General features: G+C 38.6%; 1 protein-coding gene across 3 annotated transcripts in view; it reads right to left on the reverse strand.

Moving 5' to 3' along the window:
* C5 (complement C5) overlaps positions 1-13,061 on the reverse strand; it is a 143,735-nt gene that overhangs the window by 31,415 nt on the left and 99,259 nt on the right. For all 3 annotated transcript variants that reach the window (XM_049896901.1, XM_049896902.1, XM_049896903.1), the window contains 4 exons: positions 8,693-8,782; positions 7,458-7,670; positions 6,703-6,778; positions 642-801 (listed from right to left, as the gene is read on the reverse strand). In XM_049896901.1, the coding sequence (XP_049752858.1) occupies positions 642-801; positions 6,703-6,778; positions 7,458-7,670; positions 8,693-8,782 (539 nt within the window). The remainder of the gene's footprint in view (positions 1-641; positions 802-6,702; positions 6,779-7,457; positions 7,671-8,692; positions 8,783-13,061) is intronic.

Below are 13,061 nucleotides of genomic sequence, written 5' to 3' on the forward strand. Positions count from 1 at the left end.
AGCTGGACTCAATAAGGATTCACAACGACATATCAACTGGGCCCTGAGGTATAAAGACAATATACTAACAGGGTATAAATAGCGTCCAATCTTTCATGACAACACTGTAGCTTTGACTTGTAAGAAGGCTCTGCACAACTGGCACAGATTCTGTACCAAGAAAACAAAACAAAAAACCAAAAAAACTTGTTGCCATTGAGTTGATTCTGACTTATAGTACTGACCCTGTAGGACAGAGTAGAACTGCCCCATAGGGTTTCCAAGGAGCAGATGGTGGATTCGAACCGCCAACCTTTTGGTTAGCATCCAAGCTCTTAACCACTGCTCTACCAGGGCTCTGTACCAAGAATAGGAGGGAAATTAGTACATTTTATGAATTCTGAGATCTGTAGTACTTACCCCCTGTGAATGGCAAATGACTGTTACAGGAGAAGTCCAAGACGTCACTTTATCTGACCTATCTGGGTTGGAGAGCAGTACAGAAAGGCCATTCATATTCTTTGCTTGCACACCAGAGCATTTCTTGGATGACTACATGTTGGTTTTTTTTTTTCCCTCTCCTTCATCTTTCCAAAATAGGGAGGATTAAACTCAAATTTGTAAACAGAACTATTGCTAATCTGTACATTTGGTTTCCTTACCTGTAATTTTACTGGTTGATATTGGGAATTTTCCTTGAAAGATCCATTTTCTAATTGACAATTCTCAATCAGCCACAATAAAGTATTACAAATTAAATTTTGGTTCTGTTCTATATATCTGTTTACTTGTCCAAGTACTCTTAAAGCAAAAGCTGTTAGCCTTTAAGACAAAAATCAAATAAATATTTAGACATTAAATCTCTCATTGATTTTAATGTACATAGTGTTTTAGTCCATAGAATCCTTATTTTTTTAAAAGAAAGTACCATTTAAAAACATATAATTCCAAATTAAGTTTTTGCTGTTTTATAGGCGACGGGAAGATTGCAGGAAGATCTCTGAAATGTCAGTAAATGTGAGCTGCACATCTAGTCTTCTGTGATGACAGCATTGTCAGCCAGTACACAAACTAGAAACTGATTCCTGCTGATTAAAAAATATACACTATCTAAAGATGAGGATAAGAGAGGTGAAACAAACACTTTTGAGTTAAGGCACAGACTTTTGGTACCTATTCAATAAATATTTACTGAAAAAATAAATGAACAGGAGACATGGAAGGGTAAAATCCTAAAATCCTAGACTATAAGATTTGTAAAAGCCATCAACCTAAATCCCTAGCTGCTGTATAAATTCCTTTCCCCATCATCCCCAAGGGAAACCCTGGTGGCATAGTGGTTAAGAGCTACGGCTGCTAACCATAAAGGTTGGCAGTTTGAATCCACTAGGTGCTCCTTGGAAACTCCAGAGGGCAGTTCTACTCTGTCCTATAGGGTCTCTATGAGTTGGAATCGACTCATGAGTTGGAATCGACTCAACAGCAATGGGTTTGGTTTTTGGTTTTTTAACATCCCCAAGACTGTTTATCTAGCTTCTCCTTGAGTGATATTTTTGACAAGAAACTAGTCATCTCAGAAGGAAGATTTAATTATCATTATTAGTCAAAAAGGAATTTTAATCTCTATGAATATCTCTCAAATAATATCAGAGAGGATCCAATTCATAACTCCACAGCACCTCTTATAACTCCATCCCTCTCCTGTTCTCTCACCCACTCCACCTTCCCAAGAGCTGCTCACTCTCCAGACTCCCTAAATGTCTCTGAGATCCAGCTCACTTGACTCCACTCTTACTCTTCCCTTCACTTCCCCTCATTTTTAAACTTTGTTTTATTTTTAATTTTTCAATTTATTCTTAAGTTAACTTCTTTATATGATTCAAAATCAAAAAGCACTGAGGCTGATGAATTCCCAAAATTATTACCCAAGATAATCTTTAAACCTTAAGCCAAAAATATCCCTTGAAGTCTTCTTTAGACCTAACAATAGTTTAATTTAATTAGTAAAGAATGTCTGCCTTGAGCATTGTGTTCTTTTATAGAACTGTCTAAATGGGATCAAATTGATAACAGCAACTGAAAAGGTTAGATAGGAAGCTTAGGCGGCAGTGAGTTTATGTCAATGGGGGGAGGGACAATTTGAAAAAGGAGTGTGAGAATGGTTGTACAACTTAACGAATGTAATCACTGTTATGGAATTGTACATGTAGAAGTTGTTGAATTGGTGTATGTTTTGCTGTGTATATTTTCAACAACAACAAAAAATAAAATAAATTATTTTTTCAGAATCCAAAAGCATAAAAGGACATGTAATGAAAAGTCTCCCTCCAGCCCCTGTCTCGCTCCACCTGGAAGGCTGCACAAACTCATAACTGTGAGTGTCTTTGGGGAAGGGGAAACAGGAATAAGATGGAGACTTGGGCTTAAAGGGAAAACTTGTCTATATCTGTAACATTTTCTTTCTTTAAAGAAAAAAAAAAGACAAAGCTAGTAACAGTTGTTATTTTTGGGTTTTGTTAATATGGATGACATTATTTTTTGTACTTTCCCTATGTTGCTGTTGTTGTTAGGTGCTGTCGAGTTGGTTCTGACTCGTAGCGACCCTGTGCACAACAGAATGAAACACTGCCATCCTTACAATCATTGTTATGCTTGAGCTCATTGTTGCAGCCACTGTGTCAATCCACCTCGTTGAGGGTCTTCCTCTTTTCCGCTGACCCTGTACTCTGCCGAGCATGATGTTCTTCTCCAGGGACTGATCCCTCCTGACAACATGTCCAAAGTATGTAAGACGCAGTCTCGCCATCCTTGCCTCTAAGGAGCATTCTGGCCACACCTCTTCCAAGACAGATTTGTTCGTTCTTTTGGGAGTCCATGGTATATCCAATATTCTTCACCAAGACCACAATTCAAAGGCGTCAACTCTTCTTCGGTCTTCCTTATTCATTGTCCAGCTTTCACATGCATATGATGTGATTGAAAATCAGGCGCACCTTAGTCTTCAGGGTGACATCTTTGCTCTTCAACACTTTGAAGAGGTCCTTTGCAGCAGATTTCCCCAATGCAATGTGTCTTTTGATTTCTTGACTGCTGCTTCCATGGCTGTTGATTGTGAATACAACTAAAATGAAATCCTTGACAACTTCCATCTCTTCTCCATTTATCATGATGTTGCTCATTGGTCCAGTTGTGAGGATTTTTATTTTCTTTATGTTGAGGTGTAATCCATACTGAAGGCTGTGGTCTTTGATCTTCATTAGTAAGTGCTTCAAGTCCTCTTCACTTTCAGCAAGCAAAGTTGTGTCATCTGCATAACACAGGTTGTTAATGAGTCTTCCTCCAATCCTGATGCCCCGTTCTTCTTCATATAGTCCAGCTTCTCAGATTATTTGTTCAGCATACAGATTAAATAGGTATGGTGAAAGAATACAACCCTGACACGCACCTTTCCTGACTTGAAACCAATCAGTATCCCCTTGTTCTGTCCGAAAAACTGCCTCTTGATCTATGTAAAGGTTCCTCATGAGCACGATTAAGTGTTCTGGGATTCCCATTCTTCGCAGTGTTATCCATAGGTTGTTATGATCCACACAGTCAAACGCCTTTGCATAGTCAATAAAACACAGGTAAACATCCTTCTGGTATTCTCTGCTTTCAGCCAGGATCCATCTGACATCAGCAATGATATCCCTGGTTCCATGTCCTTTTCTGAAACCAGCCTGAATTTCTGGCAGTTCCCCGTTGATATACTGCTGCAGCTGTTTTTGAATGATCTTCAGCAAAATTTTGCTTGCGTGTGGTATTAATGATATTGTTCTATAATTTCCACATTCGGTTGGATCACCTTTCTTGGGAATAGGCATAAATATGGACCTCTTCCAGTCAGTTGGCCAGGAAGCTGTCTTCCATATTTCTTGGCATAAACGAGTGAGCACTTCCAGCGCTGCATCTGTTTGTTGAAACATCTAAATTGATATTCCGTCAATTCCCAGAGCCTTGTTTTCTGCCAATGCCTTCAGAGCAGCTTGGAATTCTTCCTTCAGTACCATTGGTTGCTGATCATATGCCACCTCTTGAAATGGTTGAACATCGACCAATTCTTTTTGGTATAATGACTCTGTATATTCCTTCCATCGTCTTTTGATGCTTCCTGTGTCGTTTAATATTTTGCCCATGGAATTCTTCACTATTGCAACTCGAGGCTTGAATTTTTTCCTCAGTTCTTTCAGCTTGAGAAACGCCGAGTGTGTTCTTCCCTTTTGGTTTTCCGTTCCAGCTCTTTGCGCATGTCATTATAATACTTTACTTTGTACTCTTGAGAGGCCCTTTGAAATCTTCTGTTCAGTTCTTTTACTTCATCAATTCTTCCTTTTGCTTTAGCTGCTCGATGCTCAAGAGCAAGTTTCAGAGTCTCCTCTGACATCCATCTTGGTCTTTTCTTTCTTTCCTGTCTTTTCAGTGACCTCTTGGTTTCTCCATGGATGATGTCCTTGATGCCATTCCACAACTCGTCTGCTCTGCAGTCACTAGTGTTCTCAAAAAATTTTAAGGGTATTGAGGTGCTGACCATTTTCTTTGATGTATATATAGGGTTCAGGACAATACTCAGTGTTTTTATGTTTTTGGCTAAACAAAATCCACTCAGTGTTTCCCCAAAACTCTTGAAGGGCTCTGGGCATTTACTGAGAGGCTATCATGTCTTCTTATGTGTGGGGAGGGGGTTGGGGGAAGTTCTGTTCTCCAGGCATTTATTCCCTGTTTCTATTTTGGCAGTTTTTAGTCCACAGCAACACTCACCCCTCCCCTGAATCCTGGTTGTTATCTTCTGGTTGGTATGCTCCAGGGGTGATTTAAGAGATAATATTGGAGCCATTATTCCCTGTCCTAAAATGTGACCCAGCTGGAGCTGGACTCAACCAAGGACTCAAAAGGACACATCAACTGGGCCCTGAGGTATAAAGACAATAGCCAGGATAATCTTGGAAAACACCTTCTAGGGAAGCCTTCACATAAACGAATCATAAACAGAGCACAAAAGACCCACATACTTTCCATTCTTATCTTTTTTTTATTAGCCTTTACTGAATAGTAAGATTTGTTGGACCAGTGAAGACACTACTGACTATCTTAACTGAAACCTGTACCATTGGTTATTAAGAAAGGCAATTCAAAATTTAGGATCACAGTTTCTAGCCAATCTGTGAAAAGGTGAAGCTTTCAATGATTTTACCCGTTTTGCAATGTTAATATATACTGATGATTCCTTGGGCTCTAGCAGCATGCTTGTCCATTTTTCACACTTTTGCTTATTTTGTAATATTTCCTTGGACTCGGGCAGACATGGCTCTAGCAGTATGCTTGTCCATTTTTCCACTTTTGTCTGTTCTGTACTATTCCTTAGATTCGGGCAGACATGGCTCTGACAGCATGCTTGTTGGTTTCCTGCTTTTGTGTCTTTGAATATACGCCGAATAAAACCTTTCTTCTTACTTTACTAAACTTTGTGATGTTTTTACCCTAGAATGGGGGTCTATGTGTCTTTTAAAACGTGCCACCCATAAATGAACACAGGATGTTAGACTGACTTCTAAGGAACAATCTATGGGACCTGGTGACTGATTGGATATAGTGCCAAAAGGAAAGGGAGAAGTAATAAACCAATTGACAAGTCTGACTTGGTAGAAAGGGGACAAAGTATAGACTGTTGCTGTGCACTATTAAGGAAACAGAGGAGAATTGTGTTAGAGGAAGAAAAAAGAATGAATTTGACACAGATTGTGTTTGAAGGGTCTTTGGTTCCCCCCAAAACACCTAGAAATGTGGATCTGGAGCTTATAGAAAGAAGTTAGGCCTTGAGACATGGATTAGGGAGTCATCAGCATAGAAGTTGTGAAAGTTATGAGCAAAATGGGAGTGGAATGTTACATTCTAGTGGGGGAGGTGGATAACAAGCCAGATAAGTAAGAATGTTAGTGACAAGGAGAAAAAGAATGAAGGGGAGAATGACATGAAGTGGTGAGGGTGGGTTGAAACTTTAGATGGAATGATTAGCAGAGGCCTCACGGAGAAGGTGACTTTAGGTAAAACCTGAGGGAAATAAGGGAGCCAGCCATGCTGATAAACCTGATGAGGAACATTCCAGACAGAGGAGGAGCATTCCAGACTGGGGGAACAATCAGTGCAAAAGCCCTGAGAGAGAATCATGCCTGGAATGTTTGAGAAACAGTGAGGAGGCCAGCAGGAGTGGAATGAAAGAGCAGTAGGCGATAAGGCTGGAAAGGCGAGGTGGGGCCAGATTATGTAGGGCTCTGTAGGTTACAATAAGAAGTTTGGCTTTTACCCTGGGTGAGATGGGAAGCCCCTCAAAGGTTTTGAGTGTCCTGACCCAACATATGTTTTAACAGGGTCACTCTGGGAAAGGAACAAGTGTAGGCTGAAGCAGAAAGACCAGAGGAGGCTACTGTAATAATCCAGGTGAGAGGTGATAATGGCTTAGATCAAAATAGTGTGGTAGGGGTTGGTGAGAAGTCATCAAATTCAGGATATATTTTGTATTTACAGACAAAAATATTTGCCTGATCAGATATGGATTGGAAGAAGGAAAGATGACTAGGCTTTAAGCCTGAGCAATTGGAGGAATAGAGCTTCCATTATGGTTGTTATTCTTTAATAGCTCTCTAGATATCAACCACTATATGAAAATGCAAGTCAAAACCTACTTACCAAGTGCTAGCACTTCCACCCCTCCACATGCTGTAAGAATGGTCAGAATTTCTGTAGGACATGATGCTTACCATCCCTAAGAGACATCAGAAAAAGAACACAGAGCTTCACTAACCTCTGTTTGTATTCAAAGAGCTCTTCATCCACCTCTGGGGACGGTAAACTTTGGTGTTGGGCAAGTACATGCTCTGTGGCCAACACAGAACTTCCCAAAGGAATTATGTGAACTGCTTCAATTGGGAATTATCGAGCAGAACATTCTGATCTCATTCAAGAAGGAAGGAAGTGCTCCATAAAGTTTGGAATGCAGGTGTCTTGTCTTTTATCCAGGCATTTTGGTAAGTTAAGCCAAAATGCTACAGAAATAGTATTTATATAATAGAGGCCACCTATATACATACATATAAAACCAAACCAACCCAGTGCCGTTGAGTCGATTCCAACTCACAGTGACCCTATAGGACAGAGTAGAACTGCCTCATAGTTTCCAAGGAGCACCTGGCAGATTCGAACTGCTGACCCTTTGGTTAGCAGCTGTAGCACTTAACCACTACACCACCAGGGTTTCTACTACATACATACATACATATATATATATATATATATATATATATAATTTTTTTTTTTTTTGGCTAAAACTGCTTTTTCAGTTAAGGTTTAATATAATCTGTAACAGCATAAATATTAATTTTGTTGAAATATTCATTTAAAAATCACTATATTTTTATGGACAATATTTGAAATAAATGTTTTACCTTCTTTTAATTGCTTCTTCAGGTTTTGTTTTTTCAGATACGAGTCAGGATAAAAAATGTTCCAATTATTTCCTGCTTCCAAATAATGAAAGACATAAAATATTGGAACAACGCTCATCAACTCTGCTTCTGCACTCCCCTTAGGGAGGTGAGTTAGGATGTCGATGCCTTCTTGACTCAGAACTGCAGACATAAGCTCACCTATAAGCAGTCCTGTAACAAAAAGGAAATCAGAGTAGACACAACCACTTCCATCAATTTTTAAACAGGGCACAGTATATTCTAAAGAGAGAAGTGTATCTATCTCTATTCTTCCATTCTTATCAAGGGTTGAATTACTTGTCAGAACAGGGACAAGAAAAAAAGGACTGGTGAGGAACATGGATTTAAAAGAAACACCAAAAGAAGGCTTTAAAATATCTGTGCAATATGGTGATGAGATGGTGTAATACAGTGGACAGATTGCTGCATGGAGGACACGGCAAATTGGTTGCCATTCGACTGGATAGCTTAACACACTGTAAAACACATTCATCACCCTCCTGCACAAAGCAAAGCAAAGAGCCTGAACTGGAAGTACTGTGACAGCTCTGTATATAACTTTCTGTGTGATTTTTGGCAAGTCACTTTCTTTTATATCCAACAGGGTTGCGCGTGATCAAAAAGGCTCCCTATACCACTAGCATTCTGGGATTCCAAGGTTTCATCTGAGATAAAATGCAGTCAGGACATTCTATCATTTTGATGATAAGCTACTGAACTGTAAAAGCTGGAGATCAAGGAAAACCCACCAAAGATGACATTTTTGTAACTATGCTCAAGGGGAAAGACCTCTCTGGGACTGGTATTTAGCACAGCAGTGCTGCTCTCTTGGGCCATTTATCAGCCATAAAGCTTTCTCTGGAGGAGGACTGGCCACAAAGACCATGGATGGAATGTTCTTTAAGTCTAGAAGTAGCTGCATCACCCATTTTAGAAAAGTCTTTGGGCCAATGGCAGCCCCCACTCAGCATCATGGGAGAACAAATCTCCATTTTAATCAGGTTAGTGGAAGGGGATAGTTGGAAAAGTGATAGGGGTTTGAAGGTAGTGGATGGAGGTAAGGTGCTCTCAGAGGTGGATTTTTGTGTGCTACTGAGCATGGAAGTGGAGAAATAGAATAATCATGAGTGTATTTGATTTCTGTTTGAAGCAGAAAGTGAAATATGCAATACAAATGGCATTAGTTAATTTACCTTTTACACTCACAATCCTTTTCACTTTTGTTTTGGGGACCAAATCTAATGGTATCCTGTATGGGAACTCTTTTCGTCTGCTAATGACACCTGAAATTAAAAATTTTACAGGATTTACACAGAGTTCTCAGTGGAAAACTATATACTTTGCAGATTATAATGTACCTATTTCTAAAGAATGTTTTTAAATAAACTTTTATAGTAACACTATTATACTTTAAAAAGAAAATTAAAAAACAAGTACATAATTTTAAAAAAGGAAGTTAAATATCATAGAGGATTTTTATCAAACCCTAGGCTTATATAGTCTCATTAAATAAAGCATTAAAATTTGGCTGTAAGCTTCCTGGTCATTACAAGAAAGAGAATAAGTAGGTTATATAATTGTTATTCACCAGTAAAAGGGTACATACTCTTTGGTCCAAAGAGAGAAAATTGTTCTTGAAATGGAAACCTAAAAATAGCTAACGTGTAACTCTTTGTTGTTAGCTGCCAGAGTAGGCCCCTGACTCACAGCAAGCCCTGACTAATAGCGGCCCCATGTGTTATAGAATAGAATTGTTCCATAGGTTTTTCTTGGCTATAATCTTTAGGAGGAGCCCAGGGGTGTAGTGGTTAAGAGTTCAGGCTGCTAACCAAAAGGTCAGCAGCTCAAATCCACCAGCCACTCCTTGGAAACCCTATGGGGGTGATTCTACTCTCTTCTACAGGGTCGCTATGAGTCGGAGTCAACTCGACCGCAACGGGTTTTTTTTTGTTTTGTTTTGTTTTAATCTTTAGAAAGCAGTTTGCCAGGCCTATCTTCTGTGGAACCACTTGTGAGTTTCAACTGCCAACCTTTAGGTTGGTAGCTGATTGCACACCACTTGTGCCACCCAGCCTCCTGCAACTCTTTAGTCAATGACATTTGATGGTTAGCTCCATTGGGAAGCATGCCCTGAATTTCTTTCCACTTTCCCTGCCAGTCTAATTTAGACACTTTTTCCTCATGCTCACAACAACAGAATTTTAGCATACTTGTATCAGAGCATTTTTTTTCTATTGTAATCACAGATTATTTCATAAAAAATGATAACATCATTTTATTAACAGAGTACCAGGTACTCTGCTAAGCACTTTAAATGTACTATTACTACACTGGTTCCTCACAACAGCTCTATAAGCTAGGTCTGTTATTATTATCATCATAGTTTTACAGATGGGGAAACTGAGGCTTAGAAAGTAACTTGCTTAAAGTCACAGAGCTTTACAGTAAGGGTAGAGCTGCAATCCAAGCTTTTACTGTATAGTCCATAGCAGTAACCACAAAGAGAAGTCTACCTCTCATCATCCTGCTAAGCAAGCTTTCTGAAGCCAGAGGTCATCTCTTATTCAACATTGTAGTCCCAGAACTGAGCACAATCTCTGGCATATGGCATATGCTAAAAGAATGAATGGCATTTTGCAATTTAACGGACAAAACATATGGCTTTGTAGAAGATGCAGGAATATTCTTTATGTAACTTATTTCTTCATTAACCCTTGATAACTGCCAAGGATATAACATTAAAATAAAACTCAGTGAAGACACATAAGAGGTTTATAATGTGGCTGAATGAGCATAGAGTTCAGAAAGAGCTTACTGGTGTGGTACTACTTATGTGACATTGGACAAGACACTTAACCTTTCTATACCTCAGTCAGCTCATCAGTTAAATGGAGGTCATATTTTCCTCAAAGGGCTTTTGTGAGGATAAAGATAATACCGACAAAGAATTTGACACAGTTCTTGCTCAACATCAGTATTAAATACAAGTATTAATAATAATAAACAATATATAGACTTAATATAAGTATGTTATACTTACTGCACGAAGTTGTTTTAGATTATCTAAATTTGATCTTCCATCCCTTTTTCCCTTGATACTTGCTCTTGAAAATTTCAATTCCTTTTAATAACTCTACTACCAGATGAAAAGTTTTAGAAGAGAAAGCTAAAACTAAGAAAGGTCAGTTTTACTCCTTGCCAGAGATCATGGTAAAAGGCCCATCAGGATATCACATAGGGGACAGGCTCCAGAAAGATTAAAATAATTAAAAGTTAAATCTGTAAAATCAGTGGAAAAAAATATTAAGAATATCTTTGTTAAAACTGAGGGTGGGGAAAGGCTTCTGAAAGATTAACCCCAAAATACATAACCATAAAATGAAATTATGATGGATTTGTTACTCAAAGAAGTAGACCAGAGAGAAAAATCAACCAGAAATAGATAAGAAAATTCAAATGGGAGGTAGAAAAAAGTGCAAAAGATATGAATAGGCAATTCACAGAAGGGAAAGCTCAAATAGCCAATAAGTATATGATGAAATGCTTAAAATCACTAGTAATCAGAAGAATCCAAATTAAAATAATAATGAAATATTACTTTATACCCATCAAAATTGACACATTTTAGAGAGGTGAGTAATGTTGGTGAGGATGTGGAGAGATGAGAACCCTCACACACTGCTGGTGGAGGTGTAAATAGTGCAGCCATTGTGGAGAGCAGTATGACAGAAGTAAATGACATTAAACATGTGCATGTTCTTTGACCCAACAGCCCCACATCTGGATATAGAGTCCAGATAAATGCTCACACAGATTCGTAAGGATGATCACTGCAGCATTGTTTATGGTAGTGGGGAATTCATCACTGGGGGATGGTAAGTACAATTGTGGCAGAATCATACTCTGGAATATTACATAAGAAGCAATGAATTAAATGTATATACAGCCATAGAGATGTTTCTTAAAAACAGAGTACTGAGTTTAAAAAGTAAGAAATAGAATAAGATCTACAGCCTAATAACTTTTACTATGCTAAGAGGACATACACAAAACATTACCTCCCTACTTAAAAATGTATATCAAACACATTTGAGCGGGTGCATTTGGAGGAAACGGAATAGTGGGGATCAGGGATGAAAGAGGAACATAAAACAAGAAAAGGGCCTGCCTAGAGCAACGATGATGGTGTGCCATAACTGGGAGATGAGGAGCTTATTACTTCTATATATTTGAGAGATAAAAAGAGTTGGGGGTAGGGGGCTGGGGGGAGAGGGGAAGAGCTTGTCAGGAAAAGAGCAGAGACTAAAGACTAGAGCTGGACTTGAGTATTGAGTCTCTGTGTTTAGTTTCTTTCTAAGCTGAGTCACACAACTATTGCTTTACAGTTTGTTCTAATACCTCATTCTCTCTCACTGATATTTTTTTCAGCTTTCCTTTAACATTATTGGCCATTTACTTAAAAATATATATTTTATTGTGTTTTAGGTGAAAGTTTACACAGCAAATTAGGTTCCCTGTGAATAATTTTTGTACAAACTATTCTGTGCCATCAGTTACAATTTTTGCAATGTGTTAGTATTCTCATTATTTCCATTCCGTTTGTTGTTTCCACCGATCTAGCTTTCCTTTCCCTCTTTGAAGCCTCATCTTTGCTTTTGGGTAACTGTTGAACATTTGGTCTTATATAGTTAATTGTTTAAGGGAGCACATTACTCATGGGTGACATTGTTTATTTTACAAGTCAATCTATTACTTCAGCTGAGAGGTGACCTGCAGAAATGGCTTCAATTTCACATTTAAAAAGTATCTTAGGGTGAAAGTCTCGGGGATTCCTCTAGTCTCTATCAGTCCAGTAGGTCTGGTCTTCTTTAAGAATTTGAGTTTTGTTCTACGTTTTTCTCCCATTCTTCTGGGGCCTTCTTTTATGTCCCTGGTCAGAACTGTTAGTAGTGGTAGCTGTGTACCATCTAGTTCTTCTGGTCTCAGGTTAGAAGAGGATGTGGTTTGAGTGGGCTATTAGTCCCATGTACTAGTTTCTTCTTTGAACCTTTGATTTTCTTCATTCTGTTTTGTTCCATATGAGTAGAGACCAAGAGTTGTATCTTAGACGGCCACTCGCAAGCTTTTAAGACCCCAGATGCTACTTGCCAAACTCAGATGTAGAACATTATCATTGTAAACTCTGTTATGCCTGTTGGCTAAGTTGTCCCCCAGACTATGGTCCCAAACTTTTTGACCCAGTGAACCAATCCAGTAAGTCATTTGGCTATGTCTAGGAAGGCTCCATAACTGTGCCCCCTATGTGGTTTGCATATATGTGAATATATACGTAGCACACACAAACACGTGTGTACATATGCCTACAGATATACCTATATGTGTACATTCATTTACTCTCATATGCCTTCCTAAACACGTATATACATCCATATCTACCTGTGTAACCATACAAACACACACACACACACATATATATTTATCATACACATTTTTTGGTTGTCTTTACTGTTGTTGCAAAATTGTATATATGTTATAGCATTTACTGAAATTGTCCCTTTTTCT

Source organism: Elephas maximus, chromosome 9 (genome assembly GCF_024166365.1).
Source record: "Elephas maximus indicus isolate mEleMax1 chromosome 9, mEleMax1 primary haplotype, whole genome shotgun sequence".
NCBI lineage: Eukaryota > Metazoa > Chordata > Mammalia > Proboscidea > Elephantidae > Elephas > Elephas maximus.